The following is a 21,697-nucleotide window of genomic DNA, read 5'->3' on the forward strand; positions in this document are numbered from 1 at the left end:
CTTTTGGTCCTACCCTTAAAATCTTATGAGCAACCAAATCTGTGTGTATCTCAAATATAGAAACAACACAAATATTTAGCTTTTGGTTAAAGATCCTTTTTGCTTGTATTTTCCTTATTAGGCACCAGTAGTATAACAGTTGCTATTCTTGGAAAAAATTATATACTAATACTCTTATCTTTCCTCTGATTTTCTCTAATTTCTCTTTTCCCCAAAATAAAGCTGCTCTGCTGTTAAGAAGGCTGACTTCTGTAACTGAAGCATGCAAAATAATGAATTATCAGTGGAAATAGTCATTTATCTTCTCGATATTTGACTCATTAAATGTAAATAAGGACAGGAGTGCGATAAAATCGTGACATATACCAGAATGTTTGTTGAGCTTCACTGATGTTTAGGACTTTACTGTCTTGGGACTAGCTGAGATAAAAGTGTGGATGATCTATAAAATCTAAACATTGAAATGATTTTTCAAGCCTTTTCAAAGTTTTGCCTTTGACTCAAGTTTTTGACTCATTTACCTTTTTTAGTATAGTGCATTGCAATATAGTTTCACAAGAACTGTTACGGAAAACTACCCAGATGTATTGTCTCTATTACATATAACAAAGGTGTTTTACAGGGCATAGAATTGGTTTTTATTTTTATTTATTTATTTTAGTAGAAATAGCATAGAACAATGTAAAGAAGGGTGGCAGTAATCTCCACAATGTACTTGAATTTTCTATAAGTTACTGTAAATACCTGCAGCTATTAGTATGCAAATCAGAGGATTCAAAAATCCAGTTTATTTTTGAATCGCGTCCTATAAAACTCATCTTAACAAATTTTAATTTTAGTACAAGCATGTTTTCACATTTAAAAGTACCTGTTTAACCTTTATAATTTTCTGTATTGCTTTTTCCTGTAAACTTGATTGCATTGCGGTCTTTTATGGAATATTGCTCCTATTATCAAGCAGCATTCTATATTTGAAATACATAAGAATTTGATGCTCCTTTTGTCGCTGAAGATCATTTTGAAAATGTGTCTGTGTATACATTTGTATATCTTCTGAATGTGTATGTGCTTTGTTTTCAGCAATCAGTAGTGTGATGCAAAATGGAGAAAAAATAGATGTCCTGCTGCTTGTTGAAAAAGGAAGGTAAGCTTCCCATCTGAATAAAGCTTTGATCTACTTTTATATTGATGTCTTAAAATTCTTGCTGATCAGTCATGGAGCTTTTTCCCTTGCAGTTGCTAGAGAGAGAGTAAATTTGAAGACTTCTTAAATGAGGGAAAGGCTTTGTGTATTAATTAAGTTTTATGCCCATGTCAGGAAGTGCTAACAAGTACTGCTTAATTAAATGCAGTTTTCCTACTGAGAAAATTATTCCCATTCAGATTAGTTTGCCAATAATGGTGTCTTCAAAAAGACCTAACTTCTTTTACCATGTAAAGAAAGGGTACTCTGGAGCATTTGTAAAGAAGGGATAACTCTGGAGAATTTATCACTTCTTAGTGTTTTTTTTTTGTGTGTGTGTGCTCTCATGCTTAAATCTGTGCAGATCAGAATCAAGAGGGTATGTATGAATCCCCTGGTTAGTCTTATTTTAAAGCCTGGTCTCATTTAGCAGCATGTTAGCCAGAAAAAAACATACTTGAGAGGTAAACATGATCTGTCTGCTTCCAAGTAGGTCTTAGTATTCTCATGAGATGACTCTATCAAATATTGTTATATGGGATGCTGAAACTTGAAGTGAAGGGCAGTATTTCACTTCATATATGAAGTATCATATGAACCCATCGTATACGGGTACTAATTGAAAGCTGGAAGTAAAATTACTGAAATTAATTCTTACTTTGTACTAGATTTTCTTATTTCAAAGCTGTATTATTGGGCAAGCATTTGTGTAAGAAATGGTGCATTGTTTACACAGTCTTCTGAACACTTGATAATACGTTATTACAGGAAGATTGCTTCCCTCTCTGTTGAGGAAACACAAAAATCAGATGGCTTTGACATCTATTAAGAATGAGAGAAGCTTGTTGGAGAAACTTGTTGTAAATTGTGTGTTCTGAATTTTAACTCCTCCTAAGATACTGTTCAAGTTCTAGAATTCAATAAGGTGATGTAAATGAGAAACAAACACTTTTTCCTGGTTGATGCATCTTTTCTCTCTAAGAAGCACTTTGAAAGATTCAGCATTGAGCAACACAAGCCAAGTAGGGAACATGAGGAGTCCTACACTCAAGATACAGTCCAGCAGATGAATACAAACCATGTATCTGATTTCACAGATATCAGTGCTGAGCAAAACTTCAAACTCCAAGACAGATTTTATTATTTCTTTCATTGCTATATTTCTGTCAAGTGAGGATAGTTTTTCCCTGAACTCTTCTAATGGAAATTGTGATCTATTTGAAAATAATTTCAACAAGGGCACTGGCTGATTTATGGTGACTATGAATATGTTGAATTTTTATTGACTGAAATCTGCCCTGAAATATAAATGTGTAACATTCATATTATCTTAACTGTTAAAAGCCATATGGTATATGAGCCTTGGTATAGTGATTCTTGTTTAGGATATTGTTCCTGAAGTATCCATGTGTTCATAACAGTTGCATGATATTGCATCGTCTAGTGATGAGGAAATTCAATGGATTTGGGTGGGATGTAACTAAGTATAAAGTTGCCTTTATCTTCAGATTCATTTTTTTTATATAAAAGGAAAATCAGCAATCCTCCTTCTACCACTTCAAACCCTGGGTAAATTAGTTAATATCTCTGAGAAGAAGTCAGTGTCATCTAAATAATATATCATAGTTCCTAGGTTTTTCCGGTTTTGTCTGTTATTTTATATCAATGATTCTCTAATGCCAAGTTTGGCATAGATAGTCTCTTCTAAGTGACAGATCTATATACTGAGCTATTGACAATTCTCACATGGATTTGTTAGTCTCTTAAACCTAGGATAAATGACACAATCTCAAAAATCGTTATGTCAAGAATGAATATAAAACAAAATAAGTTGTCTTTCCAGAATTAAGAGGAGTTTGAAAATGGCGGGGAAGAAAATACACAGCTTTTCTTGCTTAAAGAAGTAAAAGTTGATGGCTTAAACTATATTGCTGCATTTTATTAGAAGAAATTATGAAAGTCCTTTGAGAACTTTCCTAATGAAGCTTATGCTATTCTTGTGTTGCTTGATTGTTGCTTTGTTACTGACTTCACTGTCTAACTTTCCATTTATTAAAAATCCTCATGCCTTTTTTTTCCCAGGTATCAGTCATTGAGTTGATTAATTAGAGATCATACATTGTTTATTGTACACCTTTTTCTTTGACCATTTCCTGTTGGTTACTGTAGGCAAAAGGATAACTTGTAAGAGGCTTCTCATTTAAGAGTGATTGCATACTGAAATAAATGGTTACAGAACTGTAAAATTTCCAAGTCTTACTGCTGAAATAATTGTAGTATCATAAATAAAACTTTTAAGAGATGCTTAGCAGTAAAGTTATGCTTTTGTTAAAATCATGAGGTACATAAACTGAATGTTCATTTGACCCATAACTACACATAGGCAGATTTTACTGTTGATTTGGTACTGCAAGGTGTAGATGATGTCAGTTGCTCTTCCCCTATACACCAATGCTGTAACCCCATTGTAGAAGGCCACCAGATTTGTCAGGCACAATCTGCGCTTAGTGAAGCCATGTTGGCTGTCACCAATCACTTCCTTATTTTCCATGTGCCATAGTATAGTTTCCAGGAGGATCTGCTCCATGATCTTGCCAGCCACTAGGGGAGACTGACTTGATCTATACACTGAAAATAACTGTATACAGTCATTTTAAAATGTATATTTTATATATTAAACTTACTGCTAAATATCCAATGCCATACCTCAAGGAAAATAGTTGTGCAGACAACTGGGCTTCAAATGTTTTCTTTTTTTTCCTGTAATCTCTTAAGCTCACTTAAGTGTGAGTGTTCTCAGATCATAATTTGATCCATGTAGTGTTGTTTTTTTTCCTGTTACAATTCTCTTGTAGTTAGCTTTCTTACTGTACATAATGAATCTTCCCTTCAAACTGGCATAATTTATGTTGATGGTTCTGCAATTAGACTGTTTTCTTGTTAACCCTTTGACGATAGCAATAAGAGTAAAATGCAATTATGAGCACAAAATTCTGTAACCCAGAAATAATCTAAACATAAGACTCAGATGAGTGAAATGACTTGTGCTTTTAGTATTATGTCCTGGATATAAGGCCCTTACTATCTTTTAAAGAAATAACTGCTGACAATTGCTATATATCTCTAATTATTATTGGAACTTCTGTGGTTTTGTTGCAATTTCATTATTGGTATATAATTTGATTGCAGTGCCATTTTAGTACCTCTGTTTTCAGGCATGCAGATTTGCTTGAAATATGGAAATGATTCAGATGCAGAATCACTTGAAAGTTGCCTGAGGGCACTGGGCTATGCTGATATCTCTTTCTCAGCCTTTCTCCCTGTTTCTCCTTGCAATTCTACCTGGAATCACTTAGTATCACTGCTTCCCAATGCAGAGCTCTGCAACAAAGAACACTGACATAGCTAACACCACTGGACTTCGCAGCATATGCCAATTAAGATGGGCCTGAAGATCAGCCGACAACCTTTGCACTGTTGCGGATGAAGTGTGCTCATGTATTTATTTTTTTTTGTCTTGTTACCAGTGCAGAGAGATGTGATGGAAGTCCATGATAAAGTTGAAAAGATAGCAGTAGCTGCTTTGATGTTGAAAGTAGCTGGTCTTTGACTCCTGGAACTATTTGTGCCAATTTAGTTCCCTCCATTCATTGAGATTCCTGAAGTCTGTATTGGTGGGATTTCTCATTTGTTTGTGTAACTGATTTATGAATTATTCAGGTGTGGAATGGTATGTTCTTCACACTTGACAGAGCAAACAAACACTGCCATTATTCACATGTAACCATCATTGCTAATGTTTTTATGAAGTGTGCACTTTTATTCTCTTAACTGGAAGAAGTAGCACATGCATAAAGCATTCGGTTGATATTTCAGGAATGCATTTTAGCTTAGAGTTTCTGTGCAAAGTAGTTGTTAGTCTGCATGGGTCGTAGATCTTTGTAAGTAATCTTTGTAAGGTCTTTGCGGTAAAAAATTATTTTAAACATGATTACTGCTGTAAGCTTGGAAGTATTCTTACATTAACCTGATCAGTTGTGGTACATGGGACATCAGTGCACTTCAGCCTGTGTTTATACGCTTAGTCTGGAACCTTGTATTTAATATAACTGTATATTAATAATTGCAGTTTCTTCAGTGAGAAGTCTATGTATTCGTTTTTACTACTGTCCACAAAAAAATTCTGTGGAAGAGATATGACATTGGCATGAACAGCAGAAGCAAACTCTACAAAGCTGTCTTACTTTATGAAGTTTTGTAGAAGACTTCCACTGTGCTTTGAGGGGATTTTCACTTTTCTGCCAGTAATACTTGCCCTTTTCATGCCACCTCCCAGTTTCATGGGGATCAATAAATGTCCTCTAAGTGTCGTTAAGTTGGCTGAAAGTGTAAAAATTCAAAGGAATACTTAAACTACTTATTTGTACATTGTTCCATGTTCTTGTAATTTAAATGTATCACAGGTATATTTTCTTTCTGCCAAAAATGCTGCAGTTTGATGTGAGGTTTCTAAGCCAGTTTGAGAATACTTGGAATTCTAAAGTGGGTCTGGCATCAGTTTTATTTCCCGTTCTCCCTTCTTCTCTTTTATGGTGTTGTAAATGCTGAATTGCTCCCTGACTTACCTGACTTTAATGTTTGACTGCTCTGGAAATTTTTTTTGACTTGGCAGCAATAGTTAACTTTTGGACAATAACTAGTTGACTTATTTGAACAACCCACATTCTACAAGACCAGCAAGATCTTTCACGTTATTTTTTTTAAGAGCAACTTCTCTTTAACGAGTATGGTGATGCTATAGGACTGCTACTTAAAAGGATGCCCCCTTTTCCTTTGATAATTATTAAGAAATTTCATCCTCTGTAATTTGAGTTTAACTTGACACCTTTTCAAATTTTAGAAAACAAAGACGGCATCATCTCTGGGTAGTTCTGATAGTAGTGTGTGTTCTGTTTTTTGCTTTTTTTTTTTTTTTCAGACTTATTGAGTAGATGGGAAGATCAGTAGAATACAGGATGTTCTTTTTGACATAGTTTAGATAATCTGTATATTGTGACAGTTGATTGACGAGCAAGTGATTGAGACTTTCATATCACCATAAAATAGCTAGATATGTTAAGAGTAGCTTTTAAGTTCACCACACTACTCATTCATTGATATATGGCTTCAGTTGCCTTTTTTTCTGTAGAAATGATAATGTTTTCACTACTTCCTGTACATATCATAACTCTTCAGATAAAAAAAATACTCTGGCTTACATTTCTTCTTTTGCATAATGCTGTAGTGTGAATACAGCTGTCTGCAGGGGAAAAAGACAGTAATAAGCATAATATGTGTGCATGCCTTGTGTTGGGAAGCAACATAAGTCTCTTCTAATTCAGTCTTAACCTCTGCTGATCTGTGAGTAATTGAACTGAAGGAATACATTCACTGACAGACTCTGTTTCCACTCAAACTGTTAAATTTCTTCTTTTGTATTGCTATGGCAATACCACAGTATGTCAGGATGGTGAGTTTTTTGGAAGCCATTGCTTGAGAACCACTCTTGTATCCATTCTGACAGGTTTTTAGAAAATGCTTGAAAGTTAGGCATATTCATTTTGTTGTACAAGTTTGAGAGCTTTATGCAAACTATGGATTTTTCTTAATGGAAAGCAGGCTGAAAGTTAGGCTAGGCATAGCTAGGCATATGTAATTAATATGACTTTCAAAGTCATGAAGTAGAGACTTTTTTAAAAGAGGCTTCAGGAAGCTGAAGTACAGTGTGTCTTACTGTACTGCTGAATGGTGTATCCTGAGACACCTCAGATTTTGGGTCTGTGTTTGTGCACTGACTGCATCCTTATTTTCTGTCAATATAAGAATATTAAAATGCAAGATAAATACTAAAAAGCAAAATACTAAATACTAAATACTAAAAATAAATACTAAAAAGCAAAATAAAAATACAAATCAAAAACGGGGAAAAAAAAAAGCATTTTTTTCACCAATATATAAAGTTATTTTTCCCCAGATCATTAAAAAGAATATTTGCTTAAATTATAAGGAAAGTATTTTTATTGAAATTCAGGAGAACATTCTAACTTTTCCTAATTAGAAAATAAATTGTGAGGAAAACGTTTCCCACACATTTCTTTACTGGTCCACTGGTAAGATTGCTAGTTATTTTAACGCTTAAAACAGTTGTCGATTATATGCATGCACATGGGTGAGCATGCACTCTTAAACTGTTCAGTTCTGTAGCTATTTCCTAGAAGCCATTCTGACAAGGTTAAACAGAGGTTATTGTAGCAGGTTTAAATAATCAGAACGGGACCATGCTTTGAGATGAAAGTAATTAAGGGTTGTGTTAATTTATTCTACCTCAACTTAGTTTTTTCATACGTGTTCCTGAGTTCCTTAAATCTCTGATTTCCCAGGGATGATATTTTGATATAGGTGAAGGAAGGAAATTCAGTATGTCTCAGGTACTCTATAGAGAAGGGGGGTGGGAAATAGAAAAGAACATAAGTCTTGTCTAGTTTTGAAAGTTGTCTGTAAATCTTTTGTTTCCTTCTTAACTGTGACTTGGACATATCAATGCAGGTTGCAGGAGGAAGACTGAAGTGTAATTAAAATGTTGCTCAGGTCTTTTTCAAAGGTCTGTGACAGGTCTCTGTGTGGATCCTTGATGATTTATTGTGACACTGTTAGTATGAATGTAGTTGGAGAAGAAGGCGCTGTAACAATAGTCAACCATCACAGTTCTATGTGGTGGAAGGTGCCTTGATATCTTATTCCAAGTATTTCTCTGGACAACTTCTGTGCTGCTGTAGAATAACATCAGATTTTTCTTTCTTTCCTGCATTCAAAATATTTTTAAACTTTTCAGAACACTGTACATTCATGGCCATACGAAGCTGGATTTCATGGTCTGGTATACTGCAATTGAAAAAGCAGCAGGTACAGATGGTAATGCGTTACAAGATCAGCAGCTCAGCAAAAATGATGTTCCTATTATAGTGAACAGCTGTATAGCATTTGTTACACAGTATGGTAAGTATAGTAGTTTTTATTCAACATAATATCACTTGTATAATACCTATACCACAGCACCTTCAGATCTTTGAATAAGTTCATGTATTACCCAAAGTAAAACCATATCCCGTTAGCCCCACTGTTCCTTGATGTAATGGTGAAGTACAGTGCCATGCATCTGAGAATAGGTGGTGTGTGGAAGTACAACCTGAGAAATCTCACTCACAGACACCTTTGTATTCTTAGAATTGATGACGTTATCTGATGCAGCTCAGCTTTTGGCTCCCGTGCCTCAGTGCAGACCACCTCAGCCCTAAAAATAAGCTTTGCGAAGCAGGAACAGAAATGGCCTGATCATAAAATCTGGAAAACTAATAGTAACTGTGAAATCATGATCAGTATTAAGGCTGCTGTTTTTTTTTTTTCAGAATAAGAGCCTAAGGAGTTGTTTTTGCTGAAGTAAATATTGCCAGCATAACTTTCCATAGCATTAGATCGTATGTAGATAGTGTCTGTGTTGTTTTTACTGCTGCAATTTAATTTTGTGAAATAATGAATACATACCAACCCTGGACAAACCTATCTTCAGGATAAATGTGTCTGTAACACCTGTCAGTATGAGAAGGCCTAATTTATAATTCATTGATTGAAATCTAACTAAATAACTTTTAAATGTGGCAACACTGCATTACAGTAAGTAGTTGTTTGGGTTGCAGCTATTGTCAAAAAAAAAAAAAAAAAAAAGAAAAAGAAAAAGTGTTTGCTACATTATTTTTTAACTATTAGCACTAGGAATTATTCTAACTATAATTTATGCTGTTTCATACATGGAAATGTTGTTAAAGCAGGGTAATGGTGCCCCCCAATCAGAAACATTGCTAGTGTATGTTCTAGATTAAAATTCAGTTCCCTGACCTTTTTGAAACAAGGTAAGTCTTCATCTATAGATTTTTTGTTTTTGTTTTTTTCCCCCAGGATCAGGGTTACTGAGAGTTGTAGGTTTCATTTGAAAGTTGAAGGAGTTGTGTGTATGTGTTATTTGTAGATGTACATGTTTTTGTCATAATCAAAGCTCTGTCTTCAGTTGTGGCCTGCAGGTGACTGACACTGTCAGGTGCCACAGCTGTTCTTGACAGTAGGAACACAAGGGTAGTATCAAACAATAGTGCTTGTGGACATCACGAGAAGGGTGAATTGCAAGAACGTAAGACTTGATTTCATAGGTTTTGACAGAATGCTACTATGTATTTGACAAGTGCATAGGGAAAAAAGAATTTTCTATGAAATATTCTTTTTTCAAGTGTGGGGAAGGCAGGAGAAACTTCCAAACAGAAACAAAGCCAAAGAATGGGAATGCATGTCTATGTCAAATTTCCACATGCTATATGCAATAACTGAAGGTAGTCTTGACTGTATTTTAGACTATATTTTTTATTTAATTATTTATTTTTTAAAGTTGGCTTTGGTGTTTTCAGTCATTAAATACAAGAATTGCTGACTGGTATCTTTCTTAACCTGAGGAAAATCAGAAAACAGGAACAGTTTCTACTTATCTTGAGCCTTTTAATAGAGCAGTGCGTCAGGCTGGATGAATACAATACTGAGTCCAAAGCTGAGCTGATCAGTAGGGGAATAAAATAGTGGGAGTACTAGTAATGAAATGATTCATGTTGCTTGTGTAGATGCAATACCAGACATCAAAACTTCTCTCCTTTATTGTGCCTCTTCAAACCATTGATTTAGGAAGTCAGTAAGAGATCTAGGGATTTGAACAGCCTGTAAAGCATTCCTGAAACTGTGATCCCAGGTTTGCTTAATTTTATGATGTGTATATTTACAGAGATGTCTGGTTGGTTATAAGCAGATTTGGTAGTGTTTTCTCTAACAAAGTATGTATGTGGAAAAGCTCAGAAAGATACTAGTAGGAGATGTGATCTGTTTGACAGCCAGACATGCTTTTCATGTAATAAGGTCTGGAATTTCTAAAAGAACACTCAATTTTACAGATACTTATTTTTCTGTCCTGTATTTCTGTAACCTAGGTTTAGGGAGCAAGCAGATCTACCTCAAGAATGGCAATTCCTCTAATGTGGCTGAACTTCTGGAAAGTTTCAAAAAGGATGCAAGGAGTGTTAAACTAAGAGCTGGGAAACATCAGCTTGAAGATGTGACTGATGTATTGAAAAGTTTTCTTTCTCAAATAGATGATGCTCTTCTCACTAAAGAACTTTATCCATTCTGGATTTCTGCATTAGGTAATATCTGCATTAACACTCAATACAAGAAAGGTTGGTTGTAAATATTCATTATAAAATCTGGGGGTTTTACTAATTACTTGTCTGTATTGTTCGACAATCTGCGAAACAGTTGTAGCAGAGAAAAATGTTTACAGTTTGGCTGAAGTAGACTCCTGTTATCCAATAAATCAAAACATGGTTCATTTGGTTGTTTTTGGAGAGTGCTAGCAATCAGCTGGAAGAGATGAGGAGTTTGTCAGTTTTTCTTTTTCAGAAACCTGAGAGAAATAAGGGACACAGAAGAAAACGTTACAAATAAATTTAAAAGCATTACATAAACTTTGCAATTGCCCCAGTTGGGATTATTCTCTCTAGCCTCTGTGCTCAATGCAACACAGAGCAGCAGACTTAAAGGTAGAGAGCTGTGGCTGTGTCTCAAATACTAATACCCAAGACTGAAATTTCTATTGTCTACTACTGTTTCAGCTCTGTAGCTTTGTACCACTTTATTACTGCTCCCTCTCCTCTGCTGTCCTCTTACCAGTCTTACATATTTAGATCTGTAAACTACTTTGGAACTTGAGACATTTCTTCAATAAAAATAAAGATGAAAAGGTATTTTTGTTTCTTACCTCTGGGCACTATTAAAGTAGTATCTAAAAGTAAAACCATCTACAAGTAAAGTAGCATCTATGTATGTAGATGCACACACGTGCACACAAATTGCAAAGATAAATACCCTTTGAGAGGGAAAAAGCAATTACTTTCCTGGAATTTAGTCTTAAACTGCAGGAACTCATGCTTAAATATAGAACTGTGTCTTATTGCTGATACTATTTCCTTGATCTAGTGTATAATATATACTTTGTTAATAGTAGGTTGTCAGTGTAGTCTTCCTGAATAAAAGGTTGATTGATAAACTAATTTTAAATGACAAGATGGTGCAGATACAGTTAATGAGAACTGTTGGTGGATTTGGTGTACGTCGTTATTAATGCTCAGTGATTATTATTTTTTTGGCAGATATGCAGAATGAAAAGGAACGTGTAAGGAAGTATGGAGCTTTCATTCGGACACTTCCGCCAGTCAATAAGGCAACTTTGGCTGCATTAATTGAACATCTTTACAGGTAAAATCAAATGATGGAATGTAGCAGAGAAATTTTTGTAATGTGTTCTCAGTATAACTCTACTGAGAATGAAATTTGGATTGTTTCATCAACTAGTAAGTGTCAAGAGCTTAACTTGTGATGATTAATTATATTTAATAGCCTTTATAGTGTATTTTTTTTCAGTTGTATTTTTAATAATAGGTAACTATACTGGGATGGAAATGCCTTACAGTGGTAGAGGGCTGCCTGTATTTGTGTCTGAGCAGGGTAATTTTTGATGAATCTTCTTTAGGTGAATTCATTTACCTGCTAGCGTTCCAGAGGATTGTTGCAAATGGCTGTTGAGATTAAAACATTTTTTTTTTCAGGGGAAACATCCTTCTCCACAATCTACATTGCAAAAGTTAATTTTGAGGTTTAGCTGTCCTTCAAATATTTCATCACCGCTTCATTTTGCAACTGACGTATTTGTGGAGAATATCCAAAATATAGAATTGTTTAAATAACAAAGGTCTTCCTACTCCTAGATCAAATAAGCAGTAGCAAGTATATAAAAATAGTGTGACTTGGATGATTTTGTAGAGTTAAATACAGAGTTTTGCATTGTTAAGTAGCAGTGGTCATTATTATACTATAGTGGCTATTGAACAAGTCAAATTATTCTAGTGCTAGAGTGTAGCGGGTACAGAATATGAAGAATCATCTATGTACTTTGGTCAGAAGTAGAGCCGTTACATAGGGGGCATCCTTTAAAATTATTTATACAATTACTAAATTGATTGGTACTACTATTGGGATAAAGATTATAGTAAGTATTGTGATTAATGATGTTTCTAAACATATTCAGTTCAGATGTTAATATTCTGTTAAATATGTTGTGAAAGTAGTTTGTATTCATCTGTGTAACAGCCAAAATTCTGTATTTTCTTCCAAAAGAGGACATGATATGTAAATCATAGAACTAGTACAAAAACTTTACATAAGTATAGAAAGTAAAAATGATTTCATTTGTTTCCATGTTTTGTTTGATCTGAGATGAGTAGTTTGTAGGATATACTTAAATATCATAGTGCAGCAAGTAATTTTAATCTCCATTAAGGTGCACATAGAAAGTATGTGTTTTCATTTCTGTGATAAGATGAAAGAATATAAAGAAGTGTATATATATATATATATATATAAGCACTACTTAATTTCATTTATTGTAGATAATTCTTTTTGAAATGCACTCCATGTTCAGTAGAGAAGCCTTAGACAACCAAAGGAACAATGGAACCTTCTAAATATATTTATTTTTCCTTCAACAGGGTGCAGAAATGTTCTGAAATCAATCATATGAACCCTCACAATCTAGCCATGGTGTTTTCTTCATGCTTATTTCAAACTAAAGGCCAGACTAGTGAAGAAGTCAATGTAGTTGAAGATCTAATTAAAAATTATGTGCAACTTTTTGATGTAGGTATCTTTATTGAAAGTAGCCTGACTGCTGTGCTATTAGACATACTAAAATATATAAATCTCCTTAAAGTTAGAGATGGTCTGATATTGGTTATATTGTCTGAGGAGTTGCAGGGATATTGAACTCTAATTCAGTGGACATGGTTAATTGCCTGCTTTAAACTTCATTTTTCTAGATAGCTTAGTCTGTGTAGGAATGACTATATTTATAGGATTGCTGTGAGATATCACTTTCCAGAATGGTGCACGTTTTTCTTGCTGACACTGCTGACAGTCTTAAGAAAATTCTGAGATGATAACTATTAAAACTACTTCGGTTCAGTTTTTATAGCCATGGTCAGAACTGAAGCATGGAAGAACCGAGACTCTGAGCTGTGATTACAGTAAGGATTTTAGAGGAAACAGTGTTGGGTTCCTTGGGTCTTGAAGGAACCAAAAGAATATTGAATCCAACTGGATTGAAAAGATACTACTAGAAGCAATTTGTCATAGCCATTTTGGTTTAGAGTGTACTGTATAACTGTAACATTCTGTGTGGCAGTTTTTAATGGAATCCTTTCTCTGCTAATGTGTATTTGGTAAGGTATATCACAATGATCCCAACACTGACTGACTCTTTCTGTTTGGCACAGCTGCTTCTAAATGAGCATGATTATTTGTATTTTAGTAATTGTTATTCCTCTTGTATTTGTATTTATCAGTTTATCACATTGAGATAGTGTTTTCTAGTTAATGTTATAATTTTTATACTAGCTTATAATTATTAACTGAACAAAAATGATCAAATTTAAACAGATAAATGAAGACCAGGTCAAACAAATGGATATAGAGAACAGCTTTATTACCAGGTGGAAAGACACTCAGGTAAGTGCCAAAAATCAACTGGTATGCAAATACTTTTAACAAAGAGTATTTAGTTGTGTATATTTTTTTTATTCCTTGATATCTAAATGTATATTTCTGAGCTTGCACAGTGACTCGTGTTGTTAACTACAGAACTAAGGGAAATACGAGGAGGTATAAAGTGCTAAAGCAAAACAAATATGTGTAAAGCATACTCTAGAATTATCCCAGTGCTTAGGACAGAACATATCTTACGGGTTGTTGCGTGCTTTTACTATGTTGCATAAATTTATAGAAGAAGGAAATTATCAACATTTACAAGTGTGAAAATGGTTACCCATCATGTTGAATTGTAATTGTGCATATTAAAAATCAAGTGTATATTAATACTTTGATTATTTCATAACCTTTGCGTACACGCTGTCTCTCTTTGTTAATGAATGATGATCCATATGAGTTTAAGGTATTTGAATCTTTTTGCCATATGCTGTTTTGTGACCACATATGGAGCCTCAAAGTGTAAATATTGTTGTGGGATGCTTCAAACACATACAAACATGGTTACTTCAATCAAACTGAACTTCAGGAAACAATATACGAAACCAGGAGATGTTAAGCTGCTTAATATCCTGGAGTTCAGTCTTACTTGTAACAACTTTTGTGTAAAATGAGAATTGGTAAGAAACAGCATAGTGATACTATGTTTTACTGTCTGAATGTCCTTTTTGTGCAATCCTAATTAAAGCAAAAACTGTTAAGCTAGGCAAACATGACCAAGATAGGTCATTGCCAGAGGTAAAGGGGAGTGTAGGGTGCTTACAAACTTTTTCAGGAATCTAAAGTAGTGGAGGAGAATCTTGCAGTATTTCTGGAGCAGATAGGGCTTTAAAAATTAATAGGTAACAGGAAAAAAGTAGGGCTGCCTGACCCTTCCCAACAAGTTTTGTGATAGTTTTAATGATGTCTTTAAAGAAAGGAGTCTTGCAGATCCACACTGAAACTGCATGTTCTGTGCATTGCTGTCTTGAGTCTTACTTTTTTCATATTTCCTTCTTGTCTGGTCAGAGTGCCATGAAGGTTTCCAACTGCAGCACTGCTGTGAATGTGTGTGTTTAAAAAGTAGAATGCCTATTTCTTCCTTTTGGTGCCTGACGGGGAGTGGCCTAGTCACTGGGAAATAATTTTAAGTTCATTACTAGTGACTCTCTTGCAGAATGCAAACATCTGCCTTGGTAATGTAAAAAAAAAAAAAAAAAAAAAAAAAATTCTCTAAGAGCATTTTGCAAAGTGGGGGTTAAAGTATGGAATTTATTAATTCCTGGGTACATGAAAAGGACCTTTTACTGATATTTGAGAATAAAATCTTGAATGGTGGAAATGCACAGACTTTTAAGTACATTACGTTATTTTGTATGTACTTTCGAACCAAAAAAAAAAGCATGTTACAGCTTTGTTACGCTATTTACATTTTCCAGGCAGCTCTTGGGAAGCTTTAATGGTTAAATGTTTATGATACCTTGGGAGAAATTAGGAAGACCTGAGAGAAATCTTATGGGTACAAAAAGGTACAGTAAAGACATCTTAATTAGATATCTAGGGGGGAAAAAAAAGTAAACTGAAAGGCTGCTGAGGTTTTGAGTAACTTGGGAGCAACTGCTGGTTAGGTAGGTTTGTCTAAAACTGGGGCTGCAAGTAGTATAAGAGAAGAACCATTTAAAATGGTTTTGTTTGGTACCTTCTCCACCCCAGGTAACACTGTGAAATCACCTTCATGAGGTGTATTGCATTTGGAAGGCTGCCTATTGAAGAAAAAGATGTTTGCTTTTCCTTTTTTTTAAAAAAAAAAAAATACATTCTCTAGGTTTTCTAAAATTGGTACAGTTTTTATTAAAAAGCTACCAGCAAAACTAGTCTTTGTAATTTAAAACTATAGTATCAACTTTTAACCTTCATGAATAATTGGGCTTGTTTGGATTGGTTTCACTGGACCAAGCTGATGGGAGGTGAAGCTATAAAAGATTGAATTGGAATTTTAACTCTCCTTATTTTGATCACAACAAAGTCTCTACTGTTAATAACCATTGTTCTGAATGAATGGTTGTACCTACTCTGTTAATAGACTCAGTCTTGATTCTCATAATACACATGGCTAAACTTTAAATTCTTTACCAAAAATAATATCACTTTAACCTTAAAAATGAAACAAATCCTATTCAAACAAAATCTCTTATCTCATTACAGAATTGTCAAGGCTGAGACCATCTAGTCTAACCCCCTTGCTCAAGCAGGATTGCTGAGAACAGGTTGAATTGGACCATATCTAGTCAGATTTTGTATATCTCAAAGGATAGAGACTCCACAACCTCTCTGGGCAACCTGTTCCACTGCTTGACCACCTTTACAGTTAGGACAAAAAATAAATTGAATTTCATGTGTGTTTTTTGGGGGAGGGGAGGAGGGAACACAACACCACATTTGTGCCCCTTGTCTCTTGTCCTGTCACTGTGGACACCATTGAAAAGAGTCTGGCTCATTTTCTTCATCCCTTCTCATCAGATGTTTGATCTAGCAGTAGTTGTTTACCTTAATTGTACTGAGGAGCCCAACACTGAACAGAGCACTTCAGAACTATCAAGGCCACACCTGAGTAGAGAAGGATCACCTCCCATGACTTGCTTGCAGTGCTTTGCTTAATGCAGCCCTGGAGGCTGTTTTCCTTTTCTGCAAGGATGCAGTGTTGGATCATTAATGTTGAATGCTAGAACAGCAAGAACCTTCTCAGCAAAGCTGCTTTCCAGCTTGTTGCCCACTAACCAGTGTGTGCAGGTACTCCTCCCCAGTTGCAGGACTTGCATTTCCCCTTGTTGAACTTCATGAAGTTCTTCTCTGTCCATTTCTCTAGCCTGTTGAGGTCCCTCTGAATGTATCAGCTACTGCTCCCAGTTCAGTACCATCTGCTGACTAGCTGGGGATGTGCCCTGTCCTATTATCCAGGTCGTTAGTGAAGATTATTGGACTCCTGGCTTTTTAGACACTTTTCAGTTTACTGTCTACTTGTCTACTCTGTATATTGTATTCTTGTCTGTGATGTTATGGCAGACGCCATTGAAGTTTTTACTAAAGCTGAGGTAAATACTGCTATCCTTTCATTCGCTTGTATCCTCACTGTATAGGGCTATCAGTTTGATCTGAGGTGAGGCTGACCAGCCTGTAGCTTCCTGAATCTTCCTTCTTGTCCTTTTTGAAGATGATATTGACATTTGCTCTTCTCTGGTCTTCAGGATTCTCTCCCAGTTTCCATGACTCTTCAAAAATAATTGAGTCACCTTAGAGTGACATCATCTAGATCCCTCAGCACTCATGGGCGCTGTTTGTCAGGCCCCATGGACTTACATATATCCATTACTATTTAAGTGTTACTTAATCTGGGCCTCCTTCACCGAGAGCAAGTCTTCCTTGCTCCTGACTTTCCCTTTGGACTTAAGAGGATGGGATTCCTGAAGGTTGGAAAGATGAATGCAAAAAAGGTGTTGAATACGCTGACCTCCTCCATGTAATTTGTCAATGTTTCCCTTGTCCCATTCAGCAGCAAGCCCACGTTTTCCTGAGTCTTCCTTTTGCCGTTTATGTACTTGTAGAATCCTTTTCCTTCACATCCATAGCCAGATTTAACTCCAGGTTGGCCTTAGCTTTCTTTTCTAACCTTATTCCTGCACAACTGGGTAGCAGTTCTACATACCTCTTGGGTTGTCTGCCGCTCTTGTATTCTAACTCTTGTATTCCTTTGTGTGTCTGAGTTCAGCTTATCCAGCCAGACTTCATAAATACAAAAAGGATAATTTGCAGTGCTTTCTAGTACTTAGGATGGCCTTTCACTGCTGCCTCTGAAATTTTGTTATTATATAGTACGCAACTGTCAATTTTTTTTCTCATTCATTCTTAACACATTGCTAGAATTGTCAGCTTTTAGTTTCAGAGAGAATATTTGTACAAATAGAACTTTGAAAGCTGAAGAAAATGTCACTTCCTACTTTAGTTTAAGGGGAGAGAAAGGGCTAAAAAGAAATGCACTAGGAGTTGCATTTAGATGTACGACTTCGAAAATCTATTTGTTTTCATCCCATGAGGAAAAAAACAGTTCCTCAAAGGATGCAGTAAATAAGTGCTAAATACTTACAGTGCCAGAGTTTCAACTGGACTGTAGAGTTTGCGTGCTAGGTGTACTGCATATGACATATCAGGAATAGTGTAGCCAGCAGGAGCAGGGAGGTGAGGTTCCCTTGTACTCTGCTCTTGCAAACAGAAGGGATTTCCATATGAACCGTTACACAAAGTAAGAATACATCAGAAGTACATGTATATTGGAAAATTACAAAGTGAAAAAGAAGCAGAAAAATAGGTTTTTAATGAAAAAATATTATAGTAAATTACCCCCCTTCTTTTTTTCTCTATTTTACTGTTAAGTCTTAATAGATGTTTTATGCTATATTATTTGTATTGTCTAGGCAAAATGGGTGTGTGCTATAAATTGTGTGCTGCATTGATTTATAGCTTTATGCTTTAATACGGACTCAATTGGCATAAAATGGAAAGTAGTACAGAAGATAATTGGCTTCTCTGTTTCTCAGACAGGACAGTGATCCCAACTGAAAGCTGTCATTGATGTTCCTCTCCCTGTAAAGATAATAAGTAATGGAAAATTCCTAGAACAAAATTGGTCACTGAGGCAGTTTAAAATTGGGCATCAATTAATTCCTACTTGAAAAACATGAATTTTCACTATTTGGTACATGTTTCCTCAGTCCATTATGAGGAAAATAAGTAACTGAGCTGCTGGATTATATTAATTAATCTTTGTCAATATTGTATCAGAAAACATGAAATGGTGAGTTTGAGTTAGAAAATTATTTTGGATCTTATCAAACCACTGGTATCTTTACTCTGTGTGGCATTTCCTGGAAAAAGAGTGGTAACCAGTCAAGCTAGCAAATATGAACTCAGGAGACCTTAGTTATTTAGGAGCACTTGCCTCAGAGAGATGATGGCCTTATTCTTTTTAACTTTCTAAACAAGCAGTAGACATTGGAACAAAACTTGTACTTTTTCATAATTGATAAACTGAAGTTTGAACTGCCTTTAAGGTTAGGAAATGCATTCTCTCTTTTCAGTCAGCCTGTTACCCCTATTTGGACTCCATTCCTCAGCTGTTTTACTCAAGAGCCTGATTGCCATTTGTGGCAATTTGATTGTGGCTATGAACATTTTTCCCCTCTGAAGTAAGCTGTGGAACATTTGATGCCAGTTGCCAATTTTTCTGTAGCAGGCAATTTTAATGCTACTAGTGTTTCAATTTAAAACTACAGTTTTCTGAAATTCCATGTGCACGTAACATATTAAATGCATGTGTGCTTAATGTCTGGGACCACTTCAATACAGAAGGGAGTTATTCTGATCAAAGCTGGGGCAATTGCTTTTATTTCAAAGCATTTACTGCCTAAAACCCCCTGATTAATGAAGCTGCTTCTAGGTGGTTACAAGGATGTTTTGAGATTTTATATACAACTCTTTCTCTAGAATAATCCAACATTTCCCTGACTGTGCCTGTTGTCATTAGCAGGATTGGTTGGTAGAGCTGGACCTGGGCTAATACTAAGTGCTTTTGAAAAAGCTTGACCTTCCTTTTTATTATATTTTACAGTAGTATCTTCTATCATTAATGCCAAGTGCATATTGCTCAGAATTTCAGAAGGCTGCATTATATGCATGCCTACATTTTAAATTTTACCAGGCTTGGCCGTATGCTCTTCCTTTTAAACAGCAGCAGTTTAAAAGAAGAGTGTTTCCTTCATCAGGCAGAGATGCCTTCATCAGTTCTATGGCCCTAGCCAATTGACATTAACTGTACTTCTCAGTACAGACCTGAGATAGGGTTAAACATCTTCAGAGCAGAATGGCTAGGTGGAACGGTGTATCTTTGAAATAACTTCCAATATTTCAGTAAAATAAAGGAGTATGCTGAAACCTACTCTTCCCAGCTGCTTTCTTCCTCTGGGTCATTGCCTGTCACCAAATAGCCTGTGAGCAGTTTGCAAGGCCATGCATATCCAAGACTTGCATTTGCGGACCATATAGCCTAAACATTGGACTTGTGCTAGCTCTTTGGGAACCTTTTTGGATGGCCTTCCAGCTACTGGTAAAATTGATGACATGGTGCAGACTGAGTGATTTAACAGCATGGGTGGCTGGCAACTTAAACATCAAGCAACTATAATTAAGAATTCTGTGTAAGAATCCTTTCCATTTAACATCTGATTGCCTGACATTATTGCATCAAAATGTACATGTGTTTGCAGGGGAAATCAGTGATGTGAATACTTAATACATTTGAGTGTTTAAGTTGCTATAGAAAAATTATCTCAAGGCTGGTGGTGCAGAGTGTTCAGAGAAGAACAACGAAAGCAAATTTCTGTTGAAGGACTGGAAGTTCTTATGTCTGAAATGTCATTGCAGTTCCTTTCCAGGTGGCACTTCATTAGCTGCTCTTCATTTTCTGTCCACTATATACTTAGGCCAGCTGTTTTTGTTTGCTGCTGTAATTTACAGCACATTTTCTCTCCATACGGTTGTTTACATGAGCCCAGTGGAAATCAAATGTCAGCTTCATTCTTTTTTTTCTAACCTTTTTCTGTAATACCATCTGAAAAGCAAATTTTACAACTAAATGAGCTTTTTTTGATTCTATGCCACTATAATTAAGAAGCTTTCTTCAAAGTAGCTTTGTAATGTTTTTCCTCACAAATGTTTCCATTAGTTTTCTATTCTCAGAGGCTAAACTAACTTTAAAGTCACCATTTTCCAGAATGTTAATGTTTTATAAAATTGAGTGCTGCCATTTATTTTTCTGTGGAAATGTAGTTTCAGCTTCTGTAAATTAGTCAAAATGTATCTTAAAGCTTGCCTGTTCTTATCATTTTCTCCGTATCTTACTCTGCATATAATGTAGTTTTTACTTTTCTTAGCCTCTTCCTTTGAATTTTGTTAATATGTAAATAAGTAGCATCACTATGAATACTATTCTCAGAGTTGACACAAATTGGTATTCTTAATGTAAATTTCATTATTAATTCTTTATATTGGCATATTAATAAAATGATCCATCTGCTGAAAGGCCCAGTTTAATTTTTTTTTTCCCATGTACTGATCTTCATCACAGTTTGTTGTAGAAAATATTTTTATTACTGGGCTGAATTGCAATCTTTTGAAAACACATATGATTACATTGCAAGGGAACTTGAGCAGGCAAAGAGCTAGACACTTTTAACTGTATAACAGTAATTTCTCATCCAAGAAGATAATTTTATTGCCATAGATGAGCAAACCAAGCAACGAGAGAAAAATACTATATTCTTTCACATTAATCAACTTTTTTTTTTTTTTCCTTGATCATAAATGCTGGATTTACTGTCTTCTGAGTTTCTGTGTAAGGTTCATATTATTAGGTGTTCTTAATTATATTAAACTATTATATAATACATCTGCTTGTCATCTAATTACTCCATGGTAGCTTTTTACAGAAAGGTTTGGGTATCGGTCTAAGAAAGTCAAAGAGCTATCTTTAATAGAGGTTGATACCAAGAACATGTGCTTTGATTCCTTTTTTAAACATATAATGACAAGTTTTCATTGTGATTAATAATCATAAATATAGTCTTCATAGTAATGAGTCCAAGTTATCTGGGTGTATACAAATGGCTTTAGGACTGGAATATTTCTGGCATTAGTAATTTTCCCTCTCATTTTTAACTGAATCATTTTATTTTGTGCTACTGTCTTTTTCTATTTCATGGT

General features: G+C 35.2%; 1 protein-coding gene across 4 annotated transcripts in view; it reads left to right on the top strand.

The window, feature by feature from the left end:
• The window catches only part of ARAP2 (ArfGAP with RhoGAP domain, ankyrin repeat and PH domain 2), a 121,779-nt gene that overhangs the window by 72,452 nt on the left and 27,630 nt on the right, over positions 1–21,697 (top strand). For all 4 annotated transcript variants that reach the window (XM_035325780.1, XM_035325778.1, XM_035325779.1 and 1 more), the window contains 6 exons: positions 1,081–1,144; positions 8,055–8,218; positions 10,243–10,455; positions 11,461–11,566; positions 12,856–13,003; positions 13,802–13,870. In XM_035325780.1, the coding sequence (XP_035181671.1) occupies positions 1,081–1,144; positions 8,055–8,218; positions 10,243–10,455; positions 11,461–11,566; positions 12,856–13,003; positions 13,802–13,870 (764 nt within the window). The remainder of the gene's footprint in view (positions 1–1,080; positions 1,145–8,054; positions 8,219–10,242; positions 10,456–11,460; positions 11,567–12,855; positions 13,004–13,801; positions 13,871–21,697) is intronic.

This window comes from Oxyura jamaicensis, chromosome 4, assembly GCF_011077185.1.
Source record: "Oxyura jamaicensis isolate SHBP4307 breed ruddy duck chromosome 4, BPBGC_Ojam_1.0, whole genome shotgun sequence".
NCBI classification, from domain to species: domain Eukaryota; kingdom Metazoa; phylum Chordata; class Aves; order Anseriformes; family Anatidae; genus Oxyura; species Oxyura jamaicensis.